This window comes from Dipodomys ordii, unplaced genomic scaffold (assembly GCF_000151885.1).
Source record: "Dipodomys ordii isolate 6190 unplaced genomic scaffold, Dord_2.0 Scaffold59, whole genome shotgun sequence".
NCBI lineage: Eukaryota > Metazoa > Chordata > Mammalia > Rodentia > Heteromyidae > Dipodomys > Dipodomys ordii.
The window spans coordinates 3,230,805-3,243,580 of NW_012267275.1; the positions used below are offsets into that span (position 1 = coordinate 3,230,805).

A 12,776-nucleotide genomic window follows, 5' to 3' on the forward strand; every position below is an offset into this window, starting at 1 on the left:
AAAATGTATCAACAATCTAATCCTAGTAAGAAAAACCAGCCTGGCTGGTCAGTTGAATCAGGCAGGCAGGAGCTGAAAATGTGACACATCTGCACTGCCGCACACAATAGAATCATCCGCTCTCCAGCTTGAGAATTAAGCAATATCACAGTCACTTATTGCCAGGACCAGCCTCCCAGGGCCCAATCTCAGAATGGTAAAACCAGAAGAGCAGGTACATTTATGTCTAGCATTCAATAAAACAAACACTTCAACTGAAAGCCCAGGCTTCTCTCGGCCTCCGTCCCTTTGACTGGACTCAATCTTGCTAGGAAAACAATGTTCCAAAACATCCATTATTGCACTGGGAAGATCATCCATCCATAATTCAGACCATTAGTTTTCCAGAACACTCAAATGCTCTCCTAATGAGCCCTCTTTCATAACCCAGTGCGAAGGCCTCTTTTCACTGTTGCGCTGAGGACAGGAGTCTGGCTAAAAGGGAAGTACAATGTCAGCTGTCCCATGTGGGGAGGGCCAGCAGTACTGCTGACACAGTGGTGATTTGGGGGAGACTCACCCAGCCTTGAGGCTCCTCATAAACCCAGTCACTACTGGCACTCATCATTCCAGGTTCTTAACACCAGTGCTTGACTAAGGTTTCCTTTTTTATCGCTCTCTATTATTCCTTCATAAAACTTGTAGAAACTGGAAGTTAAGGATTCACTGGGGAATGTCCTTTGGCCTAGTTCAAATGGGCTACCTGCTCATGCTATACAGCTGGTTCCTGGCCTAGCCTTCTGAAATAAAAACACCAGAGGGTACCACTTCCCCCTACCTCTGCCAGTACTGCCCTAGTGTCAAATAGCCCATTGTTAAGACCGAAGATATTCAAATATAAAGGAAACATAGACATTCTCAAAAAGTATTTTGAGACCCCCTTCAAAGTTAAAAAAAAATAATTTCAGAAACTTCTACTTGCCCTGAATAATCTACTGGTTATGATCCTGACTCTCACATTCTATCTCTAAACCCCAGAAGTTTTGCCCAGGACATGGGACATAGCTGAGCACCGGCTGTCACTTTGTGAAATTATGCAAACATAGGAGGGCAAAAGGAAGAAGTGGTTAAAACAGAAAAGTGGAGGTTGGCATCAGGGTTCTCAAATGCCACCCATTTGCTAGCTGTTTGTCAGGTATGTTTCCCTTCCACACCTCAGCTTAAAAAACAGAGCTGACTGAGGTGACGAGAAACAGGATGATCAATGCAAAAACGCAATGAAATGAAAGCCCTCAAAAATGGTAACTGAAGGAACTGCTCCGTTTTTTGTTTTGTTTTTGCTGTTGTCTTCTGCAGGGTGTGTCCTGTGCCCTGCACAGACAAAACAGGCAGGGTCCTGAGGCAAATACCCTATGTTCCCGTTTCCTGGAGTCATGATAAGTCCTATCTCTGACCAGGGAAGATCATTTACATTAGGGCATCAGAGAATATTTTGCCATGGGGGTATTTGTTTGTTTTTAAGACAAAGTGCTTTGAAATGAGACAAAGGAAAAACAAGTACCAGAACCGCCAAGTTAACATTTTTATTGAACTGAAATTGGTGAAGAACAACAGCCCATTTGAATAGCTGCCGAGCTCACAACTGAAAAGCCCCTGTGACATTTTAGCCTTGCGAGGCCTGACATGGATGGAAACAGCTTAGAGATATAGGTGTAATTCTTCTTTTAACACTCAAGATAGTTTGAAATGAGCCTTACAGCCTTGTCCAATTTACCAAGTTACATAGAACATTGTTAACACCTTCTGTGGCCTTCATTTAGTAATGTCAGTTAATATCTTTTCCCAAAATATCCCTCTCAAAGTGCTGGCTCTATTTTGTTTCCCCATTCCCCTTTAGTACACATAGAAAGGATTTAGTAACACTTGGGCAAGTAATAAACTGTCAGAACTTTGCAAGTAGTAAAGGCATTTATCAAGCATACTGACTTGACACACTGCAGGTGAACTGGCTACAGAATTCCAGCCAAGTTCCAGGAGCAAAGAATGCACTAATGGATAGGGTAAGGCACCCAGGCAGTGTCTGAACTGACGGCCTGTTTTTGTCTGAACTTCTCTACATTTTGCTTCCAACATGTAAATATGCATTTGATTTTATATAATAAGATGAAATACTTTAAGCTAAAAGAAAAATCCTATACAGGGTATAAGATCAATCAGAGAGGAATAAAATTAATACTGAAAATTTTTAAATCAATGCATGGAACAACACTAAAATCTGATCACACCAACAACTACTGAACACTTCTCACTACTTAAAAAATTAAAATTTGCTGGGTGCCAGTGACTCATGCCTGTAATGCTAGCTACTCAGAAAGCTGAGATCTAAGGATCATGGTTGGAAGCCAGCCCAGGCAGGAAAGTCCATGAGATTTTTATCTCCAATAAACTACTCAGAAAAAGCCAGAAATGGCATTGTGGCTCAAGTTGTACAGTGCTAGCCTCGAGCAAAAAGAACTTAGGGAAAGCACCCAGGCCCCAGAACCAGGAAAAAAAAAAATAAAGCTAATCCCTCTAAAGTATTTCAAGGGAAATAACCAATGAGATAGGAAATACAATCTCCATATTAAAAAATGTACTTGAATATCCTTTCAGCTGGATTGAAGTTAGCTTCTCATTCAATAGGAAGTTTATAGGCATTGATACAGAGTGCAAATTGTTTTGGATGAAATGTGGTGAAAAAAGCAGTAAGACAATTCATCCCTTAACTGTGACAATGCTGCTTTACATTTACTGTAAAAATGAGAAAATCTTCCACAGGAGTGACTAAGTGGCCATGCCTTCCTGCAGAAATCATTTGGAAGAATCTAAAATTCTTGCAAGGGGGGGGAGATGGAAAAATAATTATAAATATTTTAACAGGGCCGTAACTCTTCCTCAAAAAGGGCTGCAACCTTTGACAGACAAGGATCTATCCAATGTAATACAATGACATCCAAATTAAGGATTTTTCAGGTATGTGGGTCAAGTTTATAGAATTCTGGATTTCCATAAGGCATCTCCAGTTTCCATATTACTTGACCTGTAAACCAGAAGATATGCTGTATAATGGTGGGCAGGGGCTCCAAGGGGGAGTGATTAGCTGTAAACAGGTTCTGAATTAAGAGCTGGCAGTGAAACAAGGGAGGGTTTGCCTCAGATCATAAAGAAGGGAAGAATGAATTGTACCTGCTGACAGGGATGGGTTTAAAAGGAAAAAGCAGAGTTCGTTGACTTCATTTCAAGATTTTAAGATTAAGAGGCTTAAAAGTTTAGACTACATCCAAGCCAACAGTTCTCACACTTCAGCTTGCAAAAGTCACTTACAGGAGGAAATGTGTGAAAGTGCACATACCTGAGCCCTACCCAGAGATTCTAATTCTAGTAATGGGAGTGGTCCAAGAACCTTGCTTTTGAGAAATATTGCTCATAGCAAATAGCAGCACACAATCTTTGATTTAAAAGGCCAAGACTCCAAGAAGTAACACCAATGAGATCATTACCTATAGCAAACCTGTCAGGACACTCTACCATAATATGAGGACCAAATTTATCTCCCAATAGGCTTATACTTTTCTTTCTTTTTTGAAGTTTGAAATAAATTAATCTTTAATGATTGTACCAATTTTGAGGTAAAAGAAAGAGCACCAGGGATCTCAAGACTAAAAGAAATAGAATTCCCTAGGAGGTCCATGCTACATAGAAATAAAATATACAGTAATATTTTAGAGCTATGGCATAAAAGTGTCACTTCAGTTCTTGCATAATGTGTATACCTTTGTATACTTGTAACAGCTTTTTAATCTCTCCAGTTAAAATTTTAGAAAGACTCTAAAGAGAAAAGTTAATCTACATATTCTGTCATGTTTTCTAGATATCAACATTTTCTGGTTGACAGTGATACGCAACAAGTTATTTATTTTCTTGGATGCTGGAGACAAACATCTTTATTAAAGATACTACCAAAATTTTGGCAAACATTTCAAAACAGATTTGTAAACATAATGCTTCCCTTTTCAACTGGCAGCACTTGAAAAGACAATACGATAAGACAACACAACTTGAATCAACATTAGTTCAAAATCCTTATATTTTTGACCACATAACTTATGTTCCCACATGATAAAACAAGTGATAGTTTAAATCAACGTCAACAGATAAACTCCATGAAATGAAAGTTTGTGCTGTTTGATGAATCACAGTATGTTATGGTTAAATATATCTGCACTTTCTTATATTCCTGGCATCCAGGATGAAAAAAAAATCTTTAAATATACATTTCATGTAGGTAATAGCTTCTTTGCATATCTCTCTCTTCAAAAATACTTTATAGCAGTATATAAATAGGTTACCTACACATTTAATTTTATAATTTTGCCCCAAAACTATAGATCTGTTTCATTTTTATATCATATCAATTTCTGCCCAACATTAATAAAGCTGACAAACTGTTGAAATGGAAATGCTTTTGTCTTCCAAAATAGAAGAAAGTAGCAATTTGACAGGAAAAAAACAAAACGACAACAAAACCCTACAGTAACACTCGTCAGTTGTTTAACCTGAGCGTTGGGCCTACTGAGAGTAGCAGCTTTTCTCCTTCATGCACGCTCACATCCACATCAGCTCTGCACACATACAAGTTGAGCACACGTTTCAGACGCTGGTAGGCCACAGTGTGCTTCCCAGTGCTCTCATCATTGGGAAGCAGTGTAGCTAATGACTAACCACACTATGTACACAACTAGCAAACACCTTAAGGCAACCATTGCAATGGGGGGTTAACTTGTAGGGCAGATTTAATATTCTAGATCAAGTCGGCCAATAGATATATATGTGTATAAAAATCTACACACATACTCCCACAACTTCCTATTTTTTTAACCCTCCAAAACAATGTTTTATTTATTTTTTTGTATTTTTGTGCAAATGTCTAAATGTTCTACCATTTAAGGCAAAGAGTTTGCATTAAGAAAGGTCAGAAAATAGGCTTATGTTTATCCAAAAGCATTTCACCTTGCACATCACTGTGGTTGTTTAATACACACAACTTTGAAGTGTGGACATTAGATCCCCAATATCTAAAAAAAAAAATCATTCCTAAAGACAAACACAAGCTCTCAAGAAAAAGAAAAATGATTTGCAGTATAGACACTGGATCCCCAATATCTAAAAAAATGAAAGAAAAAAAAAGAAAGAAAAGTTTCTATTAACAAACACAAGTCTTGAGAAGGGGGAAAGAGAAGACTAGGAGAAAGCAGCTTCGAAATGGAGAGAAGCAAAGTAAAATAGGGAAAAAAAAAAGTAACTCAAGTTTACTAATACTGAAACTTTCAACAGGCAAAGTTTCGTCTTTTAGAATCTAGAGCAACTCATTTGGAATTTTAAATAAATAAGATTAAGTTTATTCACATCTTCTGGTGCAAGCAGAGATCTAGGGCCATGACTCTGCTTGCTGTTGGTCAAATTCACCTATTAGTCTTTTGATGTGAGCCAGCTTGTTATGGAGATACTCGCATCTGTATTTTTCTTCATGGTAATTGGGACTAGACTGCAGATGAAGAAAACAGTGAGGGATTAGGTGGTAGAATTGATTACATTTATCCACTACAGGTCAGGAAACCAATAATGATGATACCTACCTGCTTGATCTTCTGATATTCCTGTAAGACTTCTTCATGAACATGCTACAAAAATTAAAAATGAGAAATCAGAAGAGAATGAATTATTTTGGGCATTGCAATAATTAGCATGCATTTGGTAAAGTGTAGGGATGCTGATAGTGAAAATGTAACCTGGAATAATTTTTCTTGGGGCCTCATTCTTGCTAGGCAGGTGCTCTACCACACAAGCCACATCTAATCCCTTTTTGCCCTAGCTGTTTTTCAGATAAGGTCTCCACTGTTGCTACCCAGCAGGGACTAGCCTTGGACCATGATCCTTCTGATCTCTGCTTCCCAAATAGCTTGGATTATAGCTGTGCACCATCATATCTGGCCTACAATCTTTATGAAGGGCAATTTGGCAATAACTATCAAAATAGCAAATGTAAAATTGACTCAGCAATTTAATTATACTTCAGCTCTACTTGTCCTTGAGTAAAATGATGAAAGTATGTTATTCACTGCAGCAAAAGGTGGCCAAAAGTTGCAATTTACACAATGGATAGTAAGAGGACACTGAGAAGTGTGGATGTACTTTATGTACTGATACAAAATAAATTCTTTAATACTTTACATTGTGCAGTTAAAAGTAATATGGGCAGTTAGCTACCATTTATTTCAAACAGAGAAATTACTATATTCTAAAAATGTCATTACTTTTTTAAGATGTGCATTTCTTCTAATTCTAATGAAACCAGGATAAGAAATAAAATATCATGGTCTAAGTTACTGGGATAGAACACAATGATGTCACTTATAATTAAATGAAACTTAGATTTAATTAAACACAATACATACATGAATGTACACACACACCCTCTGCCCCCCCACACTAAATATACGTTTTTGAAAGAATACAATAGAAACGACTGGTAGTGATTACCCATAGGGAGAAATCAGGTAGCTGGGGAAAAATAGCTGCTTAGCATCCATGTTCAAGTACTAGGCATGGATTCCCAAAGCTAATTTCATTTATAAATGCTTAATGCAATTCTATGATCATCCCATTTTATGGATGGGGAACTTGAGGCAAAGAAAAATTTGTAAACTTACCCAAAGCGAATATACAGAAATATGACATAGCTGGGGCCCCAGCTTCAGAGCCACTAAGCAATCCTTAGAATTATAATATTATATTATAATAAATTTAAATAAGATTAAATTTATTATAATATACATATTTAAATTTATTATAATAAATATCATGTAAATGGATAAATAACTGCACAGAAAAACATAATTTGTAAATCACCACTCCAACACCTTCTATACCCTAAATATCAATTCATCTGGCAAAGTCTTTAGCTCTCTTTGCTTACTGAAAAGATTAAAGCCCATGAGTGCAAGCCACAGGTATGTGTGAGAGACACACATGCTCTTGGTCTGTTTCTCCTCCTGTGGGGAAATAGTAAGGTAAGAACCATGGTAGGGGCTGGGGGAAAAGCACTATACCATTTATGGCTGTGAAGTGAGACCAAGTTCTTGGCCTATGTAATGATAAAATATTTATTTCTATCAATTCTTTTGCTAAGAACTATCAAAAAATGACCCCGCAAAAGACAGATCAAGAGCTACTGTTCTTTGTCAGCTGCAGCCCCTACCAGCTAGGGTGGGAAAGAAAATCAGATTAGTACATAATATACTGTGTCTATGATGACCCTAATTCTTTTTTTTTTCCGGACATGGGGCCTGAACTCTGGGCCTGGGCGCTGTCCCTCAGCTCTTCAGTTCAAGGCTAGCGCTCTACCACTTAAGCCACAGCGCCACTTCCTGATGGTCCTAATTCTATGACTATAATCTAACTCAGAGTTATAAAAGTAATAATTAAAAGACTATCTTGAAATAACACCATTGTGTGTGTGTGTGTGTGTGTGTGTGTGGAGGGGCTGACTGTATTCTGAGCTGAGTTGGCTGTATAATCAAATGAAGCATAAATTAATCCCAAGATCCAATTTCCCCCCTATTTAGTAATATTTGATAATTCTCAATACCTGATATCTTACAGTGGTGCAAAACTTTTATTTTTTTAGAACTATTTCAACAATTCAGTTCCAAAAGCAGCAGAGGTTTAGTTTAGAGAGCTTGTTTTAAATTTAAGTAAAGGATGGCTGAAGTTAGTGTGACAGGGAAATAAAGAAGGTAAAATAAGAAAGTGAGTCTGATCAGGAACAAATCAAATCCATTTACCTGATACTCTTTTGAGCCTGGAGAAAGGCGTTTTCGTTGCGCATCCAGTTTAATAAACCTTCTGGCCACAGTCTCCATCCTGGCATGTAAAGCCCTGTATTCATCGTACTCTGCATTGAAGTCATCCTTGTAATTCTGGCGTTGCTCATAGGAGACAATAGCAATATATTTTCTAATAAGACAAAAAAATACCACAAAGAGTAGTTACTGTCAAAACACAATGACCTGAGTCTGACATTGAAATGAAATATTAGAAATGGCATCTTTTCATGAATCATATCTATCACTAGTAGTTAATGCTGTTCCACTACTAGTTTGTTCCCAGGTCATTCTTTCACTGGCCCTTCCATGTGAAGTGACTCTACGGGTCTTAAGAGCTTTTATGAAGAGGAATCAAATGTGAAAAACAGATGGTAGCAATGAAATTAAAATGTATCTAAGTAAAAAGAAAACAGTGGCAACACACATTTGGCTTCCTAAACTAGAAAACTATATAAAATACAAAAAGGGGATTTTTAAAAAAAATTTTAAAGTGAGAGACAAAAGGAAAATATTATTTCTCTAGGTCTTTTGAAGCAACACATTATACTCTGCAACCAAAAAGCTGGTTTAGAACTATTAGTCTAATTTTCTTTCCTTAAAAAAATTATTTTCTTTGGGTAGTTGTACAAAGCAGTTGTCATTTAACAGAATATATATTTATGAATATAGTGACTCGATCAATGTTACCCCTTACAACATTCTCACCCACCCCTCTACCCTCCTCCTTCCCTTGCTTTTCTTAATTTTTAGGTTATTTATTGAAATTTGTTTTTGCTGTTTAACAAAGCAATTTTTGTATCCAATGCACCTTGATCTGTGTTTTTCCTTCGACATCTTCAACCCCCTTCCACCCACCCTTTCCCTTATTTTTCTCAGGTCTATGGCATATACAGTGCTACTAATGTCTCCATTCATTCTTCTTCCACTCTCCTTGTGACCCCCCCCACCTTGCAAGTATCTACTTCCTAGTATTCATTTGCTTTCTTAATAAAATTAATTCCTTTGGAATGTGAGTACTCCTTGAGATCTGGAAAGTAAAAGGTATACTCCCAGATGACAGTTTATCTAGTGGTAAGTAAATTATATCAGTATTTAAATATTAAAACAAACACTATTATTTGTTCATAGATCTGGGAACACAAGAGTCTAGCTCAATGCTCTTAGTACTTCTGAAATGCAAAATCCCCTTGACTAATTGAGATGAAATCTGAGATTTCAGGCAGGTAGTGGGAGCTTGAGGATGTATTCTGAAGGTACACATTTATTCATCACTGTGGTAACATCTTGGAATTCAGTATCTCCAAATGGCTTTATATAATCTTACCAGCTTTATTTAAATTGCTGTATCACAGATGCCTAGTTGGAAATGTGAGAAAAGTGATGCAGTGAGCAAACTTGGTATCCTCATTAATATTTTTATTCGTGCTGAGTTAGACAGTACGGAGGTTTAATTTTTGATGTGTAATTGAGACCGCAGTAGTGTGCTGATTTAGAGCTGCCCTGCTGGTGTCTCAGCTGCACAAAGAACACAGGCAGCAGAGCATGGAAGCAGTCCTCCCCAGACATGGCTTCCTGGCTGCACACCAGAGGTAGTCCCGAGGGAGCAAGAGCTTCCTGGGGATAAGCACATTGAAGCAAAATAACTAACCCAACATGGAAATTCTGTTTTACTTTGCTGTATAATATATGGATCCCGCTTATCCAAAGGCATAGTCTTTCGTGTTTTATATAATATTTTTCTCAAGAGAAAGCTCAAAACTGGCCACAAATGTGTTTGGGATTTAAACCATTTTTTTCCATTATTATTTTTAACAGAATTTGCTATGGTTTTACAGCTGGCTCTTAGTGCAGTGACAGAACAAAACTTTTTAACTTTGGATAACTCAAAACCACAAGTAATAAAAGTATTCTTATTATACAAAATTAGCAATACCATGGTTAAGAATGAATTATTCAAAAGCAGATCATTTAGGGGTTATAGTATCTCTTTTTGGTTTTCTCATAAGCCAAATTCTGTGTTTTGGGTAATTTTCTCATTATTTATAAACCTTACTTTTGGTAAGGCATATTGCTTTTACTTAAATGAATTAAGTACTCAATTGCAGCCCTAGAAACATAACATACAAAACTGTACCAGAACAGATGCGGCAATCATTCTTAGACCAGTAACCTAAAAAAAAAAGCCTTTTAAATATAGAATTAGCTAATTAGGCTGCCAAAACACAGCAACAGCCTTGAATCCATGGGGGGAAAGCTTAGAGTATTTTCTTTTTAGTCTCCCCACACAACTTTTATCACACATAACCACTTTTAATAAGAGGAAATCAAGACCTGCCTCCTGGTGGGTGTTAATGTGATGGGCTGACTTGGAGAACTGGCTCTACAGCTGGAAAAGTAAAGCCAGGGGCTAACCTGGAAACCTGGCTGCAGACCTATACCCCTTTCTGGGAACTGAGAGGTAGCTGATTTCCAAGGCTCCTCTGTTAAACTAAGCTCAGCTGGCAGAGTACTTAGTTCGCATGGTTTCACAAACCCGTTATTTAAGATGATAACCAACATTATACTTTCATACAGTCTTATTCCTGGTAACTATAATATTCTCTATATTAACCAGAGGCAAAATATTTTAAATCTAAAATGTCCTGCCTTGGAACCAGGATACAAGGACACATGCACCTCCATGTTCATTGCAGCCCTGTTCACAATAGCCAAGATATGGAAACAACCCAGATGCCCCATTACAGATGAATGGACCCAAAAATTGTGGTACCTTTATACAATAGAATATTATTCAGCCATTAGAAAGGACAAAATGATGGTATTCACAAGGAAATGGATGGAACTAGAACAAATCATGTTGAGCGAGGTAAGCCAGGATCAGAGAAACAAACAGCACATTGTCTCCCTGATATGTGGATGTTGAATTCAAAATGCAAGGAGATATGACAAAGTAAACAGGACTCAAGAAACAAAGGACCTCTACATAATTTTCATGTTATTTCTAAATGACTCCATGTTCTTGACCTTATATGTAGTATATACATGTGCACATCGGAGGGAAGTTAGGAGGGAGGCATAGAATCAGAGGGAAATGGGAAAATATACAACAGAGGGGCCCATCAGGTGCACTAGACATTGCTGAAAACAAACTAAGCAACTCAAGGGCAGCAATAGGAGGGAGGGAATGAGAGGGAAAGAGGCTATAGCTTACACTAAGCAAAAGGAAAGAGAAGTACATATACCTGATTTGGAAGAACTCATAGAATTCACAAACTTTATAGACCATGATAATGACAATTTGCCTTGTGAAGGTTAAAATGTGTTTGTACTTTATAATACTGTGAAATTTGTGAAATTTATGTAATCACTTGATCTCAATAAAAATAAAAAAAATGTCCTGTCTTCTGGGAAATAAATGGCTAAGTAAGATAGTTTATTAGATGCCATTTATAAAAAAGTTCACACAGCATACATTCTATTTTTTGTTTTACTTGTTAGGTATTTTGTTCATTTTAATATGTATCTGCTGTCAGATCTGTTTGTATCTTCACTCTCCATTTAACAAGCTCTTGAAACAATTATTTTCTCCTTCTAGAAGCCTTTTATTCTGCAAAATTATAATGTCTATATAACCAGTTACAAAAACATCCCCAGAAAATGTCTGCAAGTCAGCATTTGGCAACTTGTTGTCGTAAGAAGGAAAGCGTTATAATTTATATTCAAGTCAAAGGATTAAATTGTATTATTTGTTCCCTTTAAAATTAATTTGAGGGCAGACATTTATTTAAATAAAAACCAACCTATCTCCACTTTTTAGTATGCAGTGTAGAGGGCCAAGCAGTTTGTCAGTAATAAACCATCCTTTGGGGGCCCAAAGGAATGGCCATGTATTGACAGGCTGTCAGCTTTGAAGAGGCAGATCCCTGAAATCTTCCATAATCAAATGCTTGGCCTTGCCGGGGAACAAAGGACAGGCTTCTCTATACTTCCAGGCCAAGGAACATAGCTCAGGGTAGGGGGAGGAACAACCTGCTCCTGTAGACAAGGGTGGATTTGGGACAGCAGGCTTAATGGCAGCCTTTCAATTGCATGGGTCGCTCCAGGACTCTATTTCTGGAATTCCTTACTTTTTTGATTTGCAAATTATGGGAAAAGAATTTGCAAACTTTCTAAAATTAAACAGCTCTCTCCACTGGCAGACAGATGAACTTACATCAAATAATCTGGGAGTTCAATTGTAGAAGAAGGCTCCATGGAGGCAGTGCAGTCCTCTTTAACTCCTATAAAGAAAAAAAAAATCAGAGCATTCATCAGCCAGTACGGTTATCAAATGCCTGTAATTCTAAAAAAAAAAGATTAGAAACATCTGGAGCACTTTTCCTCAAATTCTATTCTTCCATCTCAATAAGCGACAGTGAGTAAGGAATACAATTGAACACAAACAATAGAGGCCCTATGACCAGCGCCAGAAGAACTGACGCCAGGCATTTAAAGCACCCTGGCTACTGCAGTGTCTGCACAATAAAGGAATTCCATCTTAACCCAAGGTCAATCTTCTATTCTTTCAACAACAGTTGTGGCATCTGCCCAGCAATTCAAAGATTGTGGTGGCAGATGCAGCTAGACAATAAGAGATACAAATTTTACATCAACATCTACTTTTCATGGGATTCAAACAAGGCAGATGAAACAATAAAGGCAGGCAGGTAGCAGACTGCTTTGGTCACTGTATTTTTATTGCCATCTTTTTTTTTTTTTTTTTTGCATGCAGACAGTGGAACTGGTAGGAAGTTTCATGCAGACAGTGGAACTGGTAGGAAGTTTTCCCATTGGTTTAAAATAAAAGTATTATTTAATGGTGATACTGGACCT

At 37.4% G+C, this 12,776-nt stretch overlaps 1 protein-coding gene across 1 annotated transcript in view; it reads right to left on the minus strand.

Moving 5' to 3' along the window:
• Window positions 1-3,930: 3,930 nt before the first annotated feature.
• The window catches only part of Ell2 (elongation factor, RNA polymerase II, 2), a 76,385-nt gene continuing 67,539 nt past the window's right edge, over window positions 3,931-12,776 (minus strand). Inside the window, exons 9-12 of the mRNA XM_013022066.1 lie at window positions 12,118-12,184; window positions 7,863-8,034; window positions 5,655-5,699; window positions 3,931-5,563 (exon numbers count right to left, since the gene is read on the minus strand). Coding sequence (XP_012877520.1) covers window positions 5,447-5,563; window positions 5,655-5,699; window positions 7,863-8,034; window positions 12,118-12,184 — 401 coding nt within the window. The 3' untranslated portion in view covers window positions 3,931-5,446. The remainder of the gene's footprint in view (window positions 5,564-5,654; window positions 5,700-7,862; window positions 8,035-12,117; window positions 12,185-12,776) is intronic.